The 24,978-nt window shown below is 37.6% G+C and overlaps 1 protein-coding gene across 3 annotated transcripts in view; it reads left to right on the top strand.

Moving 5' to 3' along the window:
- The window catches only part of LOC114356024 (ATP-binding cassette sub-family G member 4), a 104,616-nt gene extending 79,940 nt beyond the window's left edge, over positions 1 to 24,676 (top strand). The window contains exons 5-11 of one of the 3 annotated variants that reach the window (XM_028309105.1): positions 2,873 to 3,032; positions 13,858 to 14,045; positions 16,052 to 16,205; positions 20,840 to 21,008; positions 21,828 to 21,928; positions 22,582 to 22,737; positions 23,450 to 24,676. In XM_028309105.1, the coding sequence (XP_028164906.1) occupies positions 2,873 to 3,032; positions 13,858 to 14,045; positions 16,052 to 16,205; positions 20,840 to 21,008; positions 21,828 to 21,928; positions 22,582 to 22,737; positions 23,450 to 23,839 (1,318 nt within the window). In that variant the 3' untranslated portion in view covers positions 23,840 to 24,676. Of the gene's footprint in view, positions 1 to 2,872; positions 3,033 to 13,857; positions 14,046 to 16,051; positions 16,206 to 18,359; positions 18,529 to 19,259; positions 19,361 to 20,014; positions 20,171 to 20,839; positions 21,009 to 21,827; positions 21,929 to 22,581; positions 22,738 to 23,449 lie in introns of all 3 variants that reach the window. The other 2 variants (XM_028309104.1, XM_028309106.1) reach the window with 2 other exon arrangements.
- Positions 24,677 to 24,978: the final 302 nt, after the last annotated feature.

The raw sequence follows: 24,978 nt of genomic DNA, 5'->3' as shown, positions 1-24,978 counted from the left end.
CAACTACCAGGTCCCTAATTAAATTAAAACACTGTAAATTAAGGCTGAAATCACAGAATACATCATTTGAAATTCAATACAAGTAGCTATCAAATTTTCATTCATAAGCCAAGTTAAAGAAGACGGCATATCAAGCTAAACTTATTGTTATCTTATATAAAAGTAACTTACATATAGTACTCTGTACATTCACAAAACAAATCCTCCAGAGCATCACAAAAAGTTATACAAAGGTAGTTTTACTTGACAGTTTAACGTAGGGCTTCAAAACGGCACAATAAAACGAAACGAGCAGTTTTCGGGATCGAATTCAATAGTCGGCTTAATCGACTATTAGTCGGCAGTCCATTATACACAGCGCTAACTTTACACCTCGTGTTACGTTCACAATAACAAATTGGACGAACGTTCTAAATTCCGTGTGTTTTTTCTGTCGCGCTTTTACGAAGTGACTTACTGGCCAATCGACTGAATTTGTTTGAAGTTATTTGCCAGTCAGTTCAACATAAAATACCAGAGGATATCCACGTGCTAAGTATTAGGCATCATCATTTAGGAAATGGTATCACTTTTGGACGTTAGCCTCTCCTATCATAATAAATTTTTTATTTTTTTATTATGATCAAATGTCATCATTGGTTAACCAAAGGCAAATAGATGATTAACCTAAGCTCCTCACGTTGACCAGACGCGACGGCTTGAGAAGTCCTGAAGCTTACATTCTAACTCATGTAAGACTATGATTGTCGAAAACACAAACAGCTCACCTAAGTAGAGGCTTTTAGGTGGATTTTGTATCACGTAGATAATGATTTATACAAAGTAATCTTTAGCAATCTGTAGTAATAATAAAAAAGAGGGATTTTATCTAACTACGTAGAGTTCACAACACCTTTAATGGACACGGCTACGAGTCGTAGCTACGAGTACAAAACGATTTACACTCGCTAGTGCCACTAGCGTAATGATTACGGAGAGCATTCGATTCGATCACACTCCGTTTTCTTTTATTGTCGTTGCCTCGACGCAGTGTACAAACATGCCAGTAATGTGTGGTAAACTTGATGAATAAAAGAAGTAACTTCACATCTAGATTACTAAATAAAAAACAAAAGCAACTGAACTGCATTTGTTTCACTTAATTAAACTTTTTGTTTCGTTTCTTTTAAGCCGTTTCATGCCAGCAATGAGATATTTTAGAGTTTTTTTTTTCTTAGATTAGAAGCCATAGCTTCTAGTCGTTTGTAAATAGCCATATCATCTATCTATATAAATAAAAATGAATTGATGTTCGTTAGTCTGATTAAAACTCGAGAACGGCTGGGCCGATTGAGCTGATTTTGGTTTTAAAATGTTTGCCGTAGTCCAGGGTAGGTCTAAACAGTGAGCAAATACGCGCGCGATATTGTTTTTCTGTGACAGACAAAATTCCACACGGGCGAAGCTGCGGACGGAAAGCTAGTATAATTTAATAAAGCCGACCTCTTGAGAGAATTTTAAGTAATTTGCACTCTTTTGTTTCAGTCTGTAATTCACGCGGATAAAGATTTCAAGTATCAAAGCTCTCATGTCCAAAATACTTTTCCCATACACTGAGCAAAGTAAAACGTTACCATGTTTCCGAATCCCCAAATAAATATGTCTGAGCTGAGCTTGTTCAACCATAAACACAAGTTATCAGCATAAATACTCAGAAAAGGTCCGCAAAAGCGGCCTCTGTATTTTGGCAGATAAGACGGCTTGGCTAACATCTCCGGACGACAAGTTTAGTTTCAATCGGCCGAAATAATCTCCATTGATTTTGGCATCACTCTGAAAGTTACGTGGACTCGCCCGAGGGCCCATTAAAATGGGATAACCAATATTAATCTCGGGTCGTAGTTTCACAAATTCGTGCGTCATTTGATGGAAAATGTATAGCTACGCTGGGTATACTTGTATGTTTTACATAAGTTACTTAAAACACATAGGATGTCCAGTTTAGGAACATTGTTTTACGATCTTGAAGTATAGGTACACTAGCGTTAAGTTTAAAAAATAATGGTTACATTGATTTCACCAAATTAAGATTTTATAGGTACTAATCCCCAGGAAAATGTTTCTGTCATAAAAATGTTCTCTTATTCAATACTACAAGGTTTAAAATTAGTCTTGGATCTGTAAGGTTAAAAAATTGTGATGGTCAAAATATGTTTCTTCCCAAGGTAATTTCTTTGGTCATTGTATTCTTTTTTCACGAGACTAAATCCGCGTTTGACCTCAAACTTAGATACTTGATGGAAAGTAACGATGGAAATAGGTACACTGGTACAGGCCTACTAAATACACATTTTCTTGTGATTTAAAGACATCCAGGTTATACCAAATGTAACTTTTTCTATAGTAGGTACCCACTATAGCGGCTATACAAACAATTTTCTTTTATCATAGTATCCATTAGCCTTTCTTAGTACCTATGTCAACTCATGTTCTAAAGGAACTTTAGCGTCAAAATGTAACCTTTGTCTATATTTATTACCTATACTTACCAAAAATTGGTCCTATACTTTAGTTTTTCAATCGTGATAACTTAACAGACTAACAGACAAAATCATTCTCTTGTTGTAGAGACTAAATTACCTGATAATAATTAGACATTAAGAGCGCTTTCACATTTAGACGACTTAGCAGTACGACAAACGCGCGACGCGACAAATACGCTGCCGATAATTTCATACTATGTGACAGCGGATGCAAGCATTTACATTATAAAAACGCCGCTGCCGCGCTGCTGTCGCGCTTCTCACGTCCTAATGTGAAAGCGTCTGATCACGCTAAAGTGAAGCTGCTGTGTAAAGGTATGACACTAAAGTGAAGCTTTTAATTATTCCAGAGGCCTAGACATCGTTTCGGTCCGCCAGTTAGTCGTGCTACTGCGTCTGCTGTCGCGACAAGGCAGGACCATCATCTGCACCGTCCACCAGCCCTCCGCCTCCCTCTTCTCGCTTTTCGACAGAATCTACGTGCTGGCAAGAGGACTGTGCTGCTATCAGGTATTGTTGCACTTCTTTATTATTATCGTTTATCAATTCGTCAACTCGTTTTGCTGCTACGTCTGCTGTCGCGGCAGCAGGACTGACAGAACACAAACTTTCGTCGACTTTACTTTGTAAGGACTGTAAAGATAGTACACCAAATTGATTTTGAAGTGGTCAAGTTATTAGAAAGTTATTGAACTCTGGATGGAATCTGGGTTCGATTCCCAAAATAGTTTTGTCGTTAACGCTGAAATTCTCATTCGTGGTATATAACCAGCATTAATACGAGCTTTTGACGCACACATATATCCCTTTAAGCCCTCGTGGTGACCTAATATGCTTTTGTAGCGAATTAACCCTCCGTGTACGAGGTGACTAAAAGTTACGTCCCGTACCAGGTGGGGTATGACACACCCCAATATACAAAGTGATAAAATTTTCATTCAACATTTTTTTAGGTGGAATTTAATATTTAATATTGATTATTTACGTATGCTAATTAGGTTTAAGAAATGCTCCGAGCTGAAAATATGTATTATAATATTTTTATCATAAAAAAACAAAAAGACACAATTTCCGTTGTTCTTGTAATTTAGGAATCAGTTTCCTATGTATAATTTTTAATTAGTCCCTTTAATTATGACAACCGTTTTTATTTAACAAAGTACAAGTATTTACTTATAATTTAAAAGTAAATTAAAAACTGGAAGGGTATAAATTTGTTTTGATCATCGGTTTTCAATTTACCACAATTCTGATGCAAGAAAATGAGTATGCTTAATGCATAAAATGGGAGCGTAACAATTTTATTTATTTATAAAATATGTTATTCCATTACAGTAGCCCATAAATTGTATCACCAAGTATAAATTGTAGCCCATAAGTGTATGTTCACATACATCTTCGGATCTCAGTACTAAACTTCCAGATTCGCACTAAAAGTCATCTCATTTGACTAAAAGTGCTTGAAAATTTCAGATACCGTAAAAATCACGAAAAATAATATTTGTATTGAATTTTATTCAATTGACAAAGTTAAAAATATACAAATTACACCAAAACTGTTAGATTTTTTTTAAAACTTTTTAACAACGTCCCGTACCAGGTGGGGTGTGTGACACCCACACGCACTTTAAAGGCATGTAACTCTGTTGGTAGTCACCGCTGGACTGATTTTGCAACGCTGATCGAAGCGGCAGTGTCATAATTCCAGCTACTGAGAATTTCAAATTTAGCACTTGCAAATTTTTAAAATTGTGGCTATTTTTAAAGGACTGGGGTGTGTCACACCCCACCTCGTACAGCGAGGGTTAATTAACCACAATAGTCCATCGGTTAATAGATTAGACTTTTGACATATAAATCGCATATTTTTAGACACAAAACTAATTCAATACTCAATCGTTTATTACATTTCACAGTCACACACAAAATCTTATAAAACACTAGCGGCCGCCCGCGACTTCGTACGCGTGGATCCCGTTTTACCCCCTTTTCCCGAATTTTCTTTGCTATAAACCTCACGGAGCCCGAGACCTTTCCAACGAATGCAAAACCGTGGAAATCGGTTCGTGCGTTCTGGAGTTATAGCGTCAGGGAGGAAAACCCGACTTATTTTTATACATATAGTAGATTATTTTGATCAATCTATCGCTCCCATAAATGTGTAGGTAGGTATGCAAGAGAATAACGCGCTTCAGAATATGACCGCAGCTTTAGATAGACTGAAGAAAAATCGATATTTTTTTGTTCGTGGAAAATAAAAATGATTTCACAAATTATGGGTAAAGCATTCATTCGTCCGGGAACGGATTTGGCATGCGATCGTACCGCGTATCGTGTAATTCATCACAACACGCCGGGTGTAAAGGAGACTGCATATTTGATTTGTTATTTTTTATTGAAATTAATTAATTTCATGGGGAATATGCCATAATACAAGCAACTTTGTTGATAAAAGATGAATAACCAACCAAAAAAATGTTCATGCAACCCTTTAAATATTACCAGGGAATAAGACACGAGAGATATATTATATTGTTACCGCGGTCTCATGCGACCACTTAGTTTTCCAGTTAAAATATTGCTAAGACACCGTTTGGCTTGCAGTATGAAAAGTTTTCATCTAATGCAGATGTAGAGCCAAGCTTGTACCTGTAGTCCTAACTTCACAAACCTTACTCAAAATTTATGGCATGGTCGTTTTGCTATCGTCGCAAGGGCGTAAGGTGAAAAGTTTATAAACTGTTTAATTACATTAAAATTTCTGTAAGTTCTTGTAGTAACGGCTAAGCCACATAGGATTTGACTACAGTGTAGAATTTGTGAAACATCAGATATACATTTTTGCTGTAAAATATCTCATATTTCAACGTCATAAGAAGCCAAATGTTCAGCTTAATGTGCCATCGCGGCATCATCTGTGCCTGAATTTGTTAAAAAATACTTTCAGTGTCAAGTCCCCATAAGCCCCATATCCGATCGGGACGCCCCGGAAGCGCGGTACGTGCGATAAAACCGAAGGCATCGGTGCGCGGGCGGCATTTTCAATTAAAATTTAATACAACACGGGTAATTTAGTTTTATTGCTTTTTCACGGATTTAGAATCCCTACTGCTGTTGTAGACTTTTTTTAAACTGAATATAAAAAAAAACGAAGTCAAGTCTGAAGTCCCCATAAGCCCCATTTCCGATCGGGACGCCCCGGAAGCGCGGTACGTGCGATAAAACCGAATGCGTCGGTGCGTGGGCGGCGTTTTCAATTAAACTTAAATACGACCCCGAATGACCTTTGTTCCGGTCGTTACTTTAATAATACAGATTGAGCGATGCTGGCGACATGCAATAAAGTGTGGGTCAGTTTCAGTGGTTTAATGGTGATTTATAAGTCGTTTTACGATTGTTTTGTTCTTGGTCCACTCAGAATGTGGATTGAATTCCGTAACACACGTCTTAGGGCCGATTTCACCGATCCCAATGGAAGCCGAGTTCAATAGACTAAGAGCTGGTGAACGCCAGACCTACGTCATTTTATAAAAGCTGAAAGTTTGTCAGCGTATGCTCCCAATATAGGATAGAATGTTGGTGAAGTCTGACAAGGAGTTGGAACTGTCAATACTGTCTGGCTGATGTGGAAACAACTTCTAATCATTGCCCAAACATTATACATAAAAAACAGATTTTATAGTATAACGTAAGTAGAATGACAGTCTATTGAATATACAGAAAAAACCACCGTAAAAGGCAGGCTTACGTTATACCATAAAAGCTGATTTTTATATAAAACATTAGGGCAATAATTAGAAGTAGTTTCCTCATCTACTTAATTTCGTTAAATGATCTAAAAAATATATCATAACCACAAATAATGCCTACCTATAATACAAAACCATAAAGACCACCTGCATCTGCACGACTCTAAGCGTCTCTACATTTTTATTAATAATAATATAATAAATCTTTGGACAATTTCACACAGCGCCAGCTAGCCCCAAAGTAAGCAACTTAATGGGTGCTAGCTTAACGGATATACTACTTATATACTTTTTTTTTTAATAAATAAATATTATACATAGTCACACCCAGACCCGTCACAGAAATTAAAATTCATCATTTCAATTTCTGCCCGGCCGGGAATCTAACCCGGGATCTCTCGGCATAGTGGTCCGTTCTGAACCACTACACCATTAATATTCGTATATCACCATCAACAGCCCTTTACAGTCCACTGCTGGACTATGAGCCTCCTCCACTATAGTGGAGGGTTTTGCCATAATCCCCACGCTTGGCAGGCGGGTTGGAGATCGCAGTTTAAAAGATTGATGTTTGTCAGAGAGCGCTGCTGCCCGTTCTCTGTTTGATGCGTAGTCCCTAAGTCGCCTCTTACGACACCCGCGGGAAGAGTAGGGGTTGGTGACAAATGTATTCTACTCTGCCGTCACCACACGGCATGATATCACCGTATAAGACAAGATATTAACCTGAAACTTGTAATAACCCCGTTGTAACAAATAGCAAACTATACTTGACTCCTATTTAGTTAGCTCTAACCTACAAACTAACTGTTGCGAGGCGAATATCTTCGTCAGTTACTCTATTTACATCATGGTTGTTGAACTTTGGATCAACACGCCACTCCTAAAGCAATATTTAATTAGATAGATTCGTGTCATTAAATAATCCTAATAGTGAATACGTATTTAAGAAACAATGTAGGGTAAGTCCAGGATAGATGCCCCACTTTTTGAAACAGCTCTGTAACTCAGTCAGTAAGTTTTTATCAACAATTTGACCTTAGTATATGTAAACTTTGGTCTTTCGTCTATGATATTACTATAATTATTTTAGTTTAAGTTATACCGATTCTGAGTAAATACCATTTTAAATGACCTCTAAAAAGTGGGATAGACGCCTAATGTGGGGGATAGAAGACTCACTGTATGATTGCTTCAAAGGATAGATGCCTGATGCAGGGATAGATGACTCGTTAATACAGTTTTTGAATTCTAAGGATCAAATGTATTTTGAAATCAAATAAGCCAAGTATTATTATTTAAGATTGTTTGTTATTATACAAATTAAAAATGAAATTTAATATGTTTTATTAAAAATAATACTACTCCTTCTAGCGCAGTCGGGTAAAAAGGTAATTCGATCAGAAGGGCACCCTAATTGTAACTTTCCTAAGGTTAGCCGTACTACATTCTTTTTTTCTTCTTACTTGCTACCTGTGACAAAAAGAGCAGGTTAGGATAGATGCCCCTAGGTGCATGGGACATATCCCTAAGGGCATCTATACCCAAAAAAAATTAGGCAACTATCCTTTTAGCATAGGATAGGTGCCGTTTTTAATAAAAAATATAATAACACTAAAAATCGAATTAAACATATCTATCCCGTATAATTTATAAGATAGTCTATCAAATTATATAAAAATCTGCTTCATTTTACAGCTGACAAAAAAATTAACCATTAAAAAATACTTACCAATATTATTTCGACGCTCGCTAAGGTCTGGCCGCGGAAGATTTTTGCTCTCACTGGCTAAACGAACGCACTCTTTGATGGTTTGCGAGGCGAAAAGTGGTACGAGGAGGTCCCTTTCTATTATACGTACTATAACTTTAGGCTAAGTTGCTTGTAACATAGTGTACTTAAAATCGCGGCACCTATCCCACTGGGGCATGTATCCTGGAATTACCCTACCTAAGTAAATAATATAAACTCACTTTTACAAAAATCATTTTTCACTTTATATGTAGTATTTTTTCAGTGTGTAAAATATCTAATCAAATAAAAATGTCTACTGTGCTAACTGTGTGCTTTATATTTAATCGCTAGCGTGCCTTTTCTGCTCTACACATTAAATTGATGAAGGTAGTAGAAAAATCGCTATAACATTACCCACCCGCTTGATACTAACGCACAACTTTCCCGCCTCTAACTAATTAACAACTGCCCGAAGATGCCAATCAATCAAAACTTTTTAACCCAAATCAAATCATTTATTCAGAGGGAACTCCGCGCTGATGGGATTAATTAATTCAGCCAACACTAAGACAACGTTGGGAAAATTCACGGATACTCCAGCCAGAACCTATGAGGGCTCGTATTAGACGACAAACGGGCATAATTACTTCTTGAAATTTTGAGATACTAGAGTTATGTGGAAAATTTGAGCTAGGTAGGGCTGTCGAGCTGGAAAATACGTCCACGTAGGTAAAGGTAGGTACGTCGTGAGTCGGAATTTGTGACATCGATCTAGGGCACGAAATCGAGTAAATTGAGACACAGGTTGCGCTGAAATACTGGTTCTGTCTTTTTCTAGATTTACACCGATTACTAACGAGTGAAGCCAATTACTTATGTGAAGATTTTAAACGAAAATATTTTGAAATCACTATCTTAAGGAAAAACAAAAAAAGTAGATTAAGTACCTATGACTATTACATAGGATTTTTCCTACAGAGTTAACCCACCTTGAAGCGAACTGTCTGTTTTGTTTGAATTTTTTCTATCACAGTACCCGTCCTATCCATCCTAAAGCAGGCAGTTGTCTTGTTTTCAGATTTGGCAGCCCTAGGGCCATTCCAACAGCAAAGCTTAATAAGTAAGAGTTTGCGGAATAAATATTCTTGAGATTGCGAAAGGAACGTCTCTTTATGAACATAAATGAGGGAATTGTACTCGAGCTTCTTTGTTAAACGTTTCGTTACGTACTAGATGTAGGCTACTTTTAATTTTAAGACTAGGTCGATTAATATACGAGGCAGGCATCATCATCGTCATCATTTCAGCCATAGGACGTTCACTGCTGAACATAGGCCTCCCCCGACGATTTCCACATTGCCCGCTTGGAAAGGGTTATGTTCGGTGTTTCTTTTCGAGATCGAATCAGAAATGAGGAGATACGTAAAGGAACTAAAGTCGCTGACATAGCCCGACGGATTAGCAAGCTGAAGTGGCAATGGGCAGGGCACATTAGGCAGATAGTCATGTTGTGAAAAATTAACGGTTCATCTGAGTTTATAATCGGCAAATGTTCAAAAGTTGTTTTATTTTTGGTACCAAATAAATACTTTTTCTTTCTTTTAAAAAGTAAATGATTGTAATATTATCTACCAGAGCTCATTATCATTATACCTTTTTAGGTCGGCATCATATTTATCTGTTTCTAAATTACGACATAATTACATTTCTATTTTCGGCTATTTTGCTATGTTAATGTATGGGTTTAAACGTGTCTTAATAAAAACTAAATCACCAAGATTTCCAGTGTGTTTAAAAGATTTTCATCTATCATTTGCTCCACTTATCCCACTCTCAGTAATTCCTTTTATTCTTGAGAACCGCAAAAGATTTTAAAACTCCAACTGCAATTACACTCTTACCTCCCGGCTTGGGAGTTTGACACTTCCCTTTGCAAATTAAATACTAGTTCTACATTCAGTGCTCGGCCGCGACAATGTAGGCACTATTACTGTACTGTTCAGACTTTCACGTGGTAAGGCACAACTTTTAATAACTTCTCCTTTCAGTTTAAAATGACTAAAATGTTTAGGAGTATAAAATTGCCGTTTTGTATGGAGCATTTCAGAATTATTCTGTGGAAATGAGACCTACTAAGTATTATAACAAACATCATCATCATCATTTCAGCCATAGGACGTCAACATAGGCCTCCCCCAATAACTTCCACTTCGCACGGTTGGTAGCGGCCTGCATCCAGCGCCTTCCTGTCACCCTTATCAGGTCGTCGATACACCTTGTGGGTGGACGTCCCACGCTGCATTTATAAAAAAACAGTTCGCCACCTATTTTTATTTATTGTCAATAAATAAATTAAATACTTTCGTGATCATGGAATGTTTGCTATCCTACCTACCAACGGTTGATACACGTTTATTTACGTGTTTGGCATGCCATAAATATAGTAGGTAACTAGTAGTAACTACCTACACCATAATAACGAAATAAACATGTACCTACCTATTTTTTTATCACATTTGAGACTCCGTGGACCAATTTCTTTACGTCTCATCCTTACTTCAGTCACGATGTTAATTTTCCGTTTAAGTACTAGAATCGACCGAAACTAATTAGAACTAAATTAGTAGCGAATTTAAACATCCAAACAATCCTCACGAGCTGTACTAAACTTTACAGAGCAAGCCGGTCAAGCTCAAGCGCCTGTATTTACTCCAGCACAACCTTTGTGGCTCGAGTCAGTCGAATTAGAATGCTTTGATCCTGGCATTAATTATACACCCGATGTGGATGCTATGACGCCGAAATTGGGGCTGTAATTGCAAGATTTTCAGCAATGTACAAGCACCAATCTTGGTGAAAGATTCCATCTCAATCGTATATTATAGTAGCAATGAGATCCTGCCAATCGATCAACATGGAAAGCATTGGGGGAGGCCTATGTTCAGCAGTGGGCATCCTATGGCTGAAATGACGATGATGATGATGATGATAAATTAGGTCCTACAGTGAAACCACAGAAAACATAAATACTAAGTGAAACATATAGAGCTATCTATTCTCATGCAAGAGAGGTATTACACACAATAGAGCAAAATACCTACAGGATCTCCTGCGTCTGCATAGCATACAGATTTAAACGATTTAATAATTATCAAGAGACATTATTATTGTCTTAAATCGATATTGTGAATGTAGATATTGTGCCGTCCATGTTACTAGAACCAGAGTGAATGAGAAAGTAAAGCTGATAGAGAGAGAAAGGAGGTTATTTAAATTAAGAGCCACGCAAGCTTAGAATTAAGTGTTATTTATTTAAAAAAAAAACGCTTTTAACACACAGCTAACTATAATTTTATGTCCATTTAATCTTGTTGCCTTATAATCTTGAAAACTTCTACATACAAAAATAAAGACTACCACTCGAGCCAAACTTCCAATATTGGTGCTCTCACCTCATCAAATTAGAATGTATGTCACGTTTAATAGCTGTTACACTCCGCAAATTTGCGATATTAACTCCTTAAAATTGTACGCAGGCAGTGACTTAGTTCGAGAAACTCAGATTTCAGATTAAATTCTCACTCACCTGAGTTATGTGTAAATAATTTTACAGATTCACGAATTGATTTTTGTTTCCAAATCAGTTAAACTCAAAATAAACATACAAAGTTTTTATTATACTTATTGGTAATACAAAGAGCATCTTTCATACCACAATTTCCATTGCGAACAGTGGGTAATAGTTGTACTGTTAACCAATATTTTAAGACACAACTTCTTTAAAATCACTCTAGACTAAAAATTGATTGAGTATTTGATCTAAAGTATTAGCACCTGTGCATAATAATAATGTATCAGCTTTAAATCCAAAAGTCATAATGTCCCAATTTTCATCTATCGAGATTTGCTTCTTGACAACGTCAGACCCTCATAAACGAGTAGGTAATATTAGATCCTACTAATAGGTACTAGGACTACTTCTTGAATAGATATCCAAAAATTATGTTATTAATTCAACTACTTCCTCCCTACACTTTTGATCTGAATGAGAACAACCTCCCTACTTTTAAAATGTCACAATCCTGAATGGAAGCACGGTATCCAAATAAGGGCGAATATTAAACAATTAAGCTCTCATTGTTCAGTTAACTCCTTCACANAGATTCTTACCTAATTTAAGCTTAAATGACTGGACTATTACTTATGTAGCTAATTAGGGAAAAACACTTCGCGTATGCGGGCCCTTGTTTATTGCTCCCGCTCGATACGCAGAATGTGCAGCGAACCGGCTGAAATTAAAACGTTACGTCTTTTATTTGTATGCCTATTGCCTTATTTCAGACTATAAAAGTTAGGTTGTGACTGCTGAACATTAACTGAATTACAAACAAAATCCGACTGAAGTGACCTATAGTTTCCTCCGATAGCATATTGTCCAATGACAAAGCGCGGAAAATAATTATGATCTCCGAAATTTTCTTCGATGATAACAAAGTAGGTAGATGGTATAAAGTTAAACAACAGACGATGCATTTCCAAGAAACAAAAATGTACTCTCATATCTCAAAAGAGAATTTAGAGTTGATACGATTTTAAATATTCAAAAGGAAGCATAAAAATCGTTCAATCTGAAATTATTTCCGTAAACCTGTCGTTTTAACTCTCGAAAAAGATATGAAAACTTAAGTTAAAGTTGTTGAAGTTCGCACTATCGGAGCCTCGCAAAGATCTCTTAAACTAGAAGACGAGAACTTCGTGAAGCGATCAAACTCTCACATCCAAAACACTCTTGCAATTTTCATATTTCAAAGACACTTTTTCTAGTGATTTATTTTATTGAAGCTCTTGAGGAAATAACACGGGATTCTTTGAAGTTTAATAAAGTGTCCGAGTTTCATTCTTAGCGCCATAGCAGACGTGCTACTTTAAGCATCGGCGTTTCTGCAACTGTATCGATAAAGCATCGCCATTTCGCGACTCCATGCGTTCGAGTGCGGTATTGGAATCGCGCGTTTTAACGACTCTATTGACATAGCATCGCGATTTCGCGACTTCATGCGTTCGAGCGCGATACCGGAATCGCGCGTTTAGATTCTGAATAGCGACTCAATCACCGCGATTGACGCGGTGTGGAATGTGTGGTCGCTACATTCAGCTTCTAAAAAGCGGCTAAATCGCCGATTGCCGATGCTGAAAGTAGCAAGTGTGTGCTGACTCTTAGCACCAAGTCGCCTGAGTTAAATGCAATCACTTGTTTGAAAGTTTCTTAATTGGAAGTGTGTTAGTTTTCTGTCTGTTAAGATTATTATTTGCGGTCCAAACGTAATGCAGCTATTAGGAACTATTCTGCGAACTTTCTTTCATTTTAATTTTGCGGAAAATGAACTTTAATGTAAGTGTAAAAGTTATAGAATAAAGTTACGCAAGTCTATTCTTTTGAGTAGTTTCTCTTATGCAGTTTTAATGAAGAAATCGTTAGAACATTTTATACCGGTTAGATGAGCAGTCTACATTAGTCAATATCACATTATCAGAATAATCACAACTACTATAATTTTTATTACAATCGAGTATTTTGAAGGATATAGATAACATTACATTACCTACATATCGATTCGATTTGATAGCAATTTTACTTATTGAATGAAAAAATGACAGCGTTGTCTCGGACTTTATGTTTCATTTAAGTTCATTTCCAACTGAAACTGAATAATTCAAAACAAATCTCGTCTCGTCTCTTCTCCTCTCAACCATAATGAAAAAGGGGCCTCATTCTGCTTTGTAGACTTAGATTTTCTTAAAAACGTGACAATATCTTAATTCAAAATCAAATTAATCCTCTTGTTTCCAGGGTGCCCCACCACTCCTAGTCCCGTACCTCTCAGAGGTGGGCCACGTGTGCCCCACCACGCACAACCCTGCCGACTTCGTGGTGGAAGCCCTGGTTGAAGACATAGAGGCGCCCGCGCAGATGTCAGAGCTATGCCAGAACGGGAAGCTCTGTCGGAAACTAGACCGGATCACTGCTAGGGGTGGGAGGTGAGTTTGAATTTTATAGTTTATTTTTTATCCACAGAGAGGAAGCTCTTGGCCTGCACTTCACTACTTGATGAAAAGTGATGAGGCCCAAGTAGAAGCGAGTTTCTCCTGGAGTCCTCAATCATGGATGAACTGGAACGCTTACTTCCAATTGCTGTAACACAACGACAACAATGCTATAACATTGTTGTTATAGCGACTGGTATGGGTAAGGGTATTTTTTTCAAACCGTTCAAGAAATAAAATTATAGACTTGAGGTACACAAAAGAATGAATACACAATTTTATTAAACCTAACAGGTTTTAGCTCTAATCGAAATCTGTAGAAGGATTCGTAGAGGAATATTTTTAATAAGTAGACTTGCAAAAACTTTCTTTTTCTATTTTAAAACCTGCAATGCTCCCTGTGTGCCTCGAAATTAGAAGGAAGTGGCCAGTTGGTGTCTTAATTGACTCGGTCTAAATTCTGCCTTTCGTAACAGTGCAGCACACAGATACATTTATACATGAACCGTTCTACTATCTAAGAGACATTTTTGTTTCATCATTGAGACCCTTGATTTAAAAGCTTATCATAGAAAGACTAAAAGATAATAAAATTGAAAAGCTAGCAGCTTTACCATAGGTAACTAAAATTCACTACATATACATAAACATACTGAGTATTTTCGAAATCCAATTTCTCTGCCATTACCAGCCTCATCTAAAAGTTAATATTCTTGAATATCTACCCAATTTCAATTCCCACAAACATAGGTAGGATATCCAAACCACTAACTATGCAGAAACGCTCGTTGCTATCTCAAGTTTCCAACGCCGAGTACATTTCAAATTAGATTTACACGTGGAAACGTATCCTGATACACCTAAATGATTTAAGCTTACTACGAGTGGAGATTATAACCACAAAAGCACATGTTTTTATCCGTAATTAAAATAACCTTTTGTTACCAATTGTATTAAATAATAACAATAAAATGTAAACTAATTAAAAGTCAAGCTAACCATCGTTCGAGAAACGCATTTTGCTGATATTTAACCATTAAATTAGTCACTGACGACTGGTTATTTTAGAAACTGGGCCTAAAATGTTAAAGTCAAAAACAATGGCAGGAAAACTCAGTAAAACTGTTTATAGTCTCATAAAAATACTAACTAGCGTAACTTTTCAAATGAACATCGCTAGAGTTCCAAGAATGCCATAGTTAGAAGCATAATTTTAATTAGATTTTTGCCGTTGTTGTTTTTAATTTAGCAAGTTCTCTCGCACTAACGAAGTTTGTACTTTTTGCAATTGTTGTGACTGAAAATACACTGTTTCCTATCTGAAATAACTGTCGCAGCTTTTTGAATTATTGGATAAAGTTTACGTTCTTAGGTTACTCTCAAAATATCTTTTAGTACTTATTTAAGTTGGCACTCCTATTTAAATTCTGATTAATTTCGTAATGGTTTCCAAGATAGTTTTGTTTTATAAGTCTGTAACTCTGTATGGTTCTGTGCAGTGGAGACAATGACTTGCTGATGATGGTGAATTATATTATAAATCATAAATTCATTAGGATCAGTACAACACAAAGAAGCCTAGAAGTTGAGTAAAACTACTGCGACACAGGCCTGCGAGCCTAGTGCAGAAGCTGTGGGTTTTTACATCCCAGTTTATATTTGTGAATAAAGATTAAAAAAAAGGACACTTCACTTTAGATACCTAAATTGGGCTTATTCCACTATTCCCCATTGATAATCCCCGTCAACGGGGATTAGTGAACTTTTTGTTCACTATTCCCCGTTAACGCCAATTGGAGCTTATAATGTTAAAAATAAAATCCTAATATAACGGGGAATAGTGAACAAAAAGTTCATAATATTTAATAATCAGAATAGTGGAATAAGCCTCTAAATTGACATACCGAAATAACATACGACTCTACATATCTCTTCATCAAGTACGAGCCTGCGACTAGCGCGAGTCGAAGTCATGTTTCTAATAACTTCTCTTGTTCCAGAAAACCCGTACTACACTCGGATGAATCCATACAGCGCATCTTCGTGGAACATGTGGCCAAAGAACAAACACAGAAGATGGAATTCGCCACTACATTCCTGACACAATTCCTTATTTTGTCAAAGCGAATGTTCGTTCAAAATACAAGAAACTCGGTAAGAAAAGAAGTCATTTTTGACCCTTCTTACCATGAAACACCTAGGTGTACCACCTTGGTTTTCCACGGGTCAGAAGGGATTTTTGATACGTTATAAATAAAATACAATGATGCAAGTATTATAAGCTTTCTTGCTTTATAAAAGTTACTTAGGTACATAAAAGTTCTAGCTTTTTTATCCACAACGATGAAGCTCTTGGCCTGTATCTCACCTGATGGTAAGTGACGATCAGGCCGAAGGTGGAATGAAGCGAGCTTCACCCGGAATCATCAACCACGGAGGAACTGGCTGTCTTACCTCTTAACTGCCGGAACACAACAATGCTGTTAACATTGTTGTTATGGCGACAGACTTAGGTAAGATGGTGGTAGCTAGCCAGGCGGACTTAGAACAAGCCCTAACCTAACCACCAACCAAGCCGAACAGAAAAATCTGCCCCCACTGGGAAATGAAACCCGGGACCTCTGCGTCTGAAGCAGGTGGTCTTACCACTAGACTACAGAGGCAGTTAAGGCTTCCATACTTACTTTAATTTTACATGAATTTATTAGTTAGCTAGGACAAACAATTTTACAAGCTAAGTCCGACTTTGACAGAACTCTTTATTACCTAAGTTAAATTGATGTTTCCAAAGCGGATTATAACTCAGTGGCTATCTCTTTTGCGAAACAAACTCCTAATTTATACAGAGCCGTTAATATCCTATAACTTTTTTAAAACAAATTAGATTTCTGTTTAAAAATCTACTTCTGGGCTTCGCTTCGCTCGGAAGTTCACAGGAACCTATCGAAGTTAACCTAACTTTGGAATTAACCACTTAAACTTGAAGATGTTCATGCAATTGAACCGCACTTTGAGTCGGCTTATGCACTTTGCAAATTGTGCAATAAAATGCATAATCACTTGCAATAGTTTGCAACAGCTGGGGCAAGTTAATAGCTCTTTCGAATTTCCATTTATTATTCTAGTGATTTGCATAGCGTATAAAACGCGGTTGTGAAAACGCGACGCTCAAGCGTATCCAAGTATGAATTTTCTATGCATTGTCGTTAAATATTAGATAAACTTTGGCAAGTAATATCATAAAACCTACATATCTTACTCTCAAAATCCGTACTAACTAGTCTGCGAACTAGAAACTAGAACTCCAGAAGTACAGACTGTACAGATTAATTAGGTCGCAATTGGGCCGCAATCGAATTGAATGCATCTGTCTCGAGTTGAGCGAACGAAATGGGCGCTATGACGGAACAGCTGTTTACGAAATTGGTGGATACTGGTTAATACTGACTCGGTTTACTGTTAACTGGTCAGTTTTGTGTTCGGGAAAGCCAGCAGGAGGCAGCGAATTCCAGTCCCAAGGGGGATGTTCGCATTATAAAAGAGTTATCGAAACGCTTAGTGCGAGCTGGTGGAATGTCGACAATGAAGGGAAGGTACGGTAGTACGCTAACCTGCGCCTGGTTCCCCGGTGATGGAAGGGGGCTGGTGGAATTCACACAACTTTTCTGCCTACATACCTTCTCACTTATTATTAGGTAAGAAAGAAGACCGTTTCGCGACGATTTGGCGCTATGTCTACGCAAGAGGTCGCGGGTTCAATCCCCGCATAATACCGACATTTATTTTGCGTGCATAAACATTCAACATAAATCTTTTTGTATATTCGTCTGAGTATAATGTTGTGCAATACTTATTACATGCAATTTGACAACAAAAATTTATAGTCGCACGAATCAAAATATTAGTTAAAACCAAAACCGGAGGATTCGGTGCGAAATCCGAATTTGGCTTTGGTAATTTAGGGTGCTTCGGCAGTGGAGACTAAATGACCTGATGATACTGATCATATGTTTTGGATTTTGTTGCCCGTTTTTGGATCTACTTAGGTAGGTATTCCTCCAAATTCTTAGAGGCAGTCTGACCCTTTGAAACAAAAGCGGTCTGGCCCTGTGAAACAGAATAAAAACTTGTGGTTTGCGTATCTAATGCCCGTTTTCACCATCAATCCCTAATTTTTAAGTGACCCCTATGAAAACAAAATTCCACTATGTGTTACCATAGGGGTCACTTAAAAATTAGGGATTGATGGTGAAAACGGGTATAAGTAAACTGTGGTTTGTGGTCATAAAAAAAAGAATATATTTACAGCTAACCCTCTGGATCCAGCTACTCCATCACTTGATATCAGCAGGGCTGCTGGGAAGCATATTCTTTCTGGTGGGAAACGACGCCAGCGCCCCCATCGTCAACTTCAAGTTCTGCCTGAGCTGCTTAGTGTTTTTTATGTACACGTACATCATGATTCCAGTCTTATTGTGTAAGTATAGAATAAGATAGGTTTTAAGTAACGCTAGATAGCACAAATCGAATACCTAGAACCGAGAGGTATTTTGAATCTTTTTACATAGAATCGTTCAGGAATCGCACTAAAGATAGCGTAATATAGGTACCGAATAATAGTCATAATCATAAGTCTTACCATACCAGATACCTACCTTATCATATGATCGTATTTAGTTTAAAAGATTAAGTTCTAATCGCCACGGATAGTCAAAGTGAAATTAAAATCACAAGGCAATTTTGCTAATCCGATAAGATTATTTTTAGTCCCAATTTCAATCTTCAATCAAAATTTGACATCATTTTGCACACTTCTCGCTAATCTTTTGGTTGAATAACGTAATAATTATTTTATCTAAGTAATTTCATTATCTCCGCCGGTAAATGACTTGCTTTAAAAATGATATTCATGCATTGTATGAGACGGTAATATTTGACTATTGTGTATCATAACGATAAGAAGCTAAGGTTTTATTAATAGATACCGTAAGTAGTTATCATTATCTATTAATCAATAATTAAGTAGGTATGATACCTACCTAACTCTACAATCCCAATTCAAGAGATTTCACACTGTAGAGAAACACAGGTCTTGGGTGTTTGCTGATCCATCACATAAACTATGATCTATGAAAAAACTAACGTAACTACCTAGACACTAGAAAGTGACTAGGTATTATTTGAGAAACTGTTTATTTCTTGTTGTAGTTCCTACTGAAGTTCGACTGCTTCGTCGAGAATATTTCAACCGCTGGTACAGCCTCAAAGCCTACTATGCTGCACTCACCTTCTCATCTCTGCCAGTTATGGTAAGAATTGGTGTCCAGTTGTAAGGTTTGCTACACACATACATAAATGTCGCTGCAACGTAACGCTTCCGTCGACAGTTTTTCATAGACTTGTATGTAAGCTGCAAGCAAACTTACACCAAACGTAAAATGACGAATACGCGCCTATAAAGCAACACTACGTGGACATTAGCCATTTTGTCGCCCAATTAATGCCGACCCGCTTAAGTGTGTAGCAGCCCTTAGGCCCGGTTTCCACCAAGGCGAAGTGGAGCAGAAAAATGTTTTGAATAACCAATCAGATTTCATTCAGATTGAATAATATTGACAGAATTAAATCTGATTGGTTATTCAAAACATTTCTCCGCTCCGCCTTGGTGGAATCCGGGCCTTACATTACAAATCAGCTTACAGGCGCTGCTATCTAAATATTTATCTAGATAATTGAATTATGGAATGGAATTGCATACCACGAAAGTAATGCAATAGTCCTTGCAGAAGTTGACTTCCGCGAGCTCTTTACTACTGTGTAAATAGCTGTGGCAAGCCAACTTCTGCAAGATTTACAGTGGTGACAGCTTGCGGAAGTCAACTTCTGCGTACCATATTGGTATTGCTAGTCTAAACCTCGCTTAGCACTGGATTTCTTTAGTAAAACTTGTTATTCATCCCCAGGCGTCCTTGGGTTTCTTATTCCTCGGCATCTGCTATTTTATGTCCGGGCAACTAATGGAGTGGGATCGGTTCATTCTATTCTCCATCAGTGGACTCCTAACGGCCATCTGCTCCGAAGGCTTGGGCCTTCTAGTTGGTTCAGCTTTCAGTGTCACTGTAAGTACCCTTCTGTAAGCTCTCTTCAAAGTATCAATATTATTTATATTATTATTTCTTTATACTGTGGTAATACCAATTAAAGGTCAGCACACTTATCGACCCGGAGAGATCAACACCGTATCGCCTTTCGAGGCGCGGGCGAGCGAGGTGTTTACGTTATGGTGCGGATAAGTTTGCGTTGCAGTATGAAGTTTCATACAAAGAATACTGACCGCCTGTCGAGTTGATACGGTTACGACCGTTTCCGGGTTGATTAGTGTGCTTCGTCCTTTACTAAGGAGGTAAATAAGTGACTTTGGCAGTCCAGTGTCCCATTGTTTTACTATTATGACACNCTGTACACCTTCGTTTTTCAGCGCAAGCGCCGCCGACTGGTGAGCGGATGGAAACACAAAAAGCGCATATTCTGACGCTATGCACACAATCTAACGTCGCTTGTATGAAGAAATATCGCCGATGGTACTATTGACCCGTGGTACTATTGTACCCGGTCTACCCTATCTAATGCCCGTTTTCACCATCAATCCCTAATTTTTAAGTGACCCCTATGAAAACAAAATTCCTCTTATACGTTACTATAGGGGTCACTAAAAATTAGGGATTGATGGTGAAAAGGGGCATAAGTAGCCTGTGGTTTGTGGTCATAATAAAAACATTTTTTTACAGCTAACCCTCTGGATCCAGCTACTCCATCACTTGATATCAGCAGGGCTGCTGGGAAGCATATTCTTCCTAGTGGGAAACGACGCCGGCGCCCCCATCGTCAACTTCAAGTTCTGTCTGAGCTGTTTAGTGTTTTTTATGTACACGTACATCATGATTCCAGTCTTATTGTGTGAGTATTTGAGTATTTGGATAAGGAAAGAACAAAGGACTTCCAGGAATACGAATAAGATAGGTCTTAAGTAACGCTAGATATAAGTAAGTAGCACCGAGAGGTGTTTCGAAAATTATTATAAAGAATCGTTTAGGAATCGCACTAAAGATCCCATAGCGTAAAATACATAGGTACCAAATAAAAGTCATAATCACTTACCATACCAGATACCTACCTTATCATATGATCGTATTTAGTTTAAAAGATTAGGTAAGTTCGAATCGCCACGGTATAGTCAAAGTGAAATTAAAATCACAAAGCAATTTTACTAAACCGATAAGATTATTTTTAGTCCCAATTTCAATCAAAATTTGACGTCATTTTGCACACTTCTCGCCAATCTTTTGGTCGAACAACGTAATTTTATCTATTGATTAAGTAAATAGTTATTTTATCTAAGTAATTTCATTATCTCTGCCGGTAAATGACTTGCTTTAAAAATGATATTCATGCATTGTATGAGACGGTAATATTGGACTACTTATTGTGTATCATAACGATAAGAAGCTAAGGTTTTATTAATAGATACCGTAAGTAGTTATCATTATCTTTTAATCAATAATTAAGTAGGTATGATACCTACCTAACTCTACAATCCCAATTCAAGAGATTACACACTGTAGAGAAACACAGGTATTGGGTGTTTGCTTATCCATAACATAAACTATGATCTATCCACTGAAAAAACTAAAGTGCGTGCCCTTCGAGAAGCCACTTTACCTATAGAAAGTGACTAGGTATTATTTGAGAAACTGTATAAGTTATTTCTTGTTTTAGTTCCTACTGAAGTTAGACTTCTTCGTCGAGAATACTTCAACCGCTGGTACAGCCTCAAAGCCTACTATGCTGCTCTCACCTTCTCATCTCTACCAGTTATGGTAAGACTTGGTGTTCAGTCGTAGGGTTGCTACACACATACATAAATGTCGCTGCAACGTAACGCTTCCGTCGACAGTTTTTCATAGACTTGTATGTAAGCTGCAAGCAAACTTACACCAAACGTAAAATGACGAATACGCGCCTATAAAGCAACACTACGTGGACATTAGCCATTTTGCCGCCCAATTAATGCCGACCCGCTTAAGTGTGTAGCAGCCCTTAGGCCCGGTTTCCACCAAGGCAAAGTGGAGCAGAAAAATGTTTTGAATAACCAATCAGATTTCATTCCGATTGAATAATATTGACAGAATTAAATCTGATTGGTTATTCAAAACATTTCTCCGCTCCGCCTTGGTGGAATCCGGGCCTTACATTACAAATCAGCTTACAGGCGCTGCTATCTTAATATTTATCAAGATAATTGAATTATGGAATGGAATTGCATACCACGAAAGTAATGCAATAGTCCTTGCAGAAGTTGACTTCCGCGAGCTCTTTACTACTGTGTAAATAGCTGTGGCAAGCCAACTTCTGCAAGATTTACAGTGGTGACAGCTTGCGGAAGTCAACTTCTGCGTACCATATTGGTATTGCTAGTCTAAACCTCGCTTAGCACTGGATTTCTTTAGTAAAACTTGTTATTCATCCCCAGGCGTCCTTGGGTTTCCTTTTCCTCGGCATCTGCTATTTTATGTCCGGGCAACTAATGGAGTGGGATCGGTTCATTCTATTCTCCATCAGTGGACTTCTAACGGCCATCTGCTCCGAAGGGTTGGGCCTTCTAGTTGGTTCAGCTTTCAGTGTCACTGTAAGTACCCTTATTATTTGAAAATTTCTAGCGAGGCTAAAAAAAATCTTGACGATCTTGTCCGTAGACTATTGGTTCCCAAAGTGAGGGCGCGCCCCCCAAGGGAGGCGCAAAGACCTTTAAAGGGGGGCGCGGGCCATCTGTGTACATAAGTTTAAAAAAACCTGCGACAACTGAGAGAAAGCATTCCACGACGAATAAATAATCTTGACTGGAGGAGGGGGGAGCATTTTCGGTATGGTCGAAAGGGGGCGCGTCGGAAATAAGTTTGGGAACCAATGCAGTATGACTATCATACATTTGAAGCTCTCTTCGAAGTATTAATACTTCATTAAGACTTGACTTGATCTTAATCCATGGTAGGTAATACTGTGGTAATACCAATTAAAGGTCATAGCACACTTATCAACCCGGAGAGATCAACACCGTATCGCCTTTCGAGGCGCGGGCGAGCGAGGTGTTTACGTTATGGTGCGGATAAGTGTGCGTTGCAGTATGAAGTTTCATACAAAGAATACTGACCGCCTGTCGGCTTGATACGGTTACGACCGTTTCCGGGTTGATTAGTGTGCTTCGTCCTTTACTAAGGAGGTAAATAAGTGACTTTGGCAGTCCAGTGTCCCATTGTTTTACTATTATGACATGTTTGTGGTTTTAAGTAGTAGAGGAAGTTCGTAGTAGCCATTTAATTTTATAAATGTCTCAATTTCAGAATGGCTCCATCGTAGGCCCGGCTATAGCGGCTCCGCTCCTCGCGCTGTGCTGCTACGGAATGGGCTTCGGGCCCACCATAGAAACCAGCATGAGGACCCTAATGTCCGCGTCATACCTCCGCTACGGACTCTCCGGTTTCTCACTATCTCTCTACCAAAACCGACAAGCTATGGAGTGCCACGAAGACTTCTGTTTGTACGCCGACCCGAACTTGATACTCCGAGATGTCGGCATGGCCAACGACAACTACATAATTCAAGTTGTCGCTTTACTAGCGTTTACTGCACTACATAGATTGCTCGCATACTTCGCGCTGCGGTACCGCCTAACGGCCGAATTTTCGAACAAATTCATGGCCTATGTAAGCAAATTTTTGAAACATAGATGATAAAGACTTTTGTAGGTATAATAATGTTACATAAATATCCGTAAATCTTCCAATAAAAAGGAAAAACACAGATTATGTTAACGAAGGGATGTCAACTGCTAAAAAAATGTAAAATATTTTTTAAGTAAGCCTACTAATTAATGATGAACATTATGAAAAACTATCATTATAAAGCTCTTTATTACCAAAATTTCGCATTGCAAGTTCTCGTTTGTCAATTATGTTATAGGAAAAGTCTAAATCCAAAAACGACTTTGGACGCTTGCTTTGTTTTAAAAACATGACCGTTAAAATATGATTTTAAATCTGAAGAGATTAAGTACCTACACTTCAGAGCTGTTGACATAGAAGAAATACCGTCAGTCTGTGATAAATAACTTAGAATTAAGCGCAGTTGGTTTGTGATAGTTATTCATTACAAAACTTTATGAAAGTTTTTTATGTATAAGTAATTGTCCCATCTTTATAAATGTCGTGCGTGTTAGTTGAATGTGATCCGTCAAATAACTACAAAGTACTTAAAACTTTAAACAGTATCACAGTAGGTTATACATTTAGGTATATCATTTTCCTACATCAGACAGAGATTACAGAGTTAAGTATGTCCATTATCAAAGAAGTACCTATTCAGGAGTTTCATTTTTAAAATACCCACAAAAGGCAAAAAACATCCCCTTACAGCATGCATGTAGGTATGTAATTGTATACTGAATGGCCAGTATAGTAGCTATATTAATGAATAGGTATAAACAAGGTGCCCGAAGTAAAATCTTGCCAGATCTTTTTTTTATACTTTACGATTAATTAATAATATTATATTAGAGGCGCAGGGGTAAAGTTATCTATATCTATATCTATATATATATAAAAATGAAACCCGTTTCGCGTTGTCACGGCATCACGTGTGAACGGCTGAACCGATTTCGATAATTCTTTTTTTTAAATGTTTGTGGAAGTCCAAGGATGGTTCTTACGGAAAAAAATATTAAGAAAATCTCTACGCTAAGGCGGTACGAAGTTCGCCGGGTCAGCTAGTACATAATAAGTATGTATGAATAAACTAAAATTACCAAAACTTGAATTATGGTTTTTGATTTCCTATCAATTAAACTTTCTTCTATCACCATAGCATGTATTGT

The sequence above is a fragment of the Ostrinia furnacalis genome, unplaced genomic scaffold (genome assembly GCF_004193835.3).
Source record: "Ostrinia furnacalis isolate ACB-3 unplaced genomic scaffold, ASM419383v2 OfSCF2609, whole genome shotgun sequence".
Taxonomy (NCBI): domain Eukaryota; kingdom Metazoa; phylum Arthropoda; class Insecta; order Lepidoptera; family Crambidae; genus Ostrinia; species Ostrinia furnacalis.
Note: the sequence above shows the minus strand (reverse complement) of the source record. Positions and strands in the feature narration are given on the sequence as shown.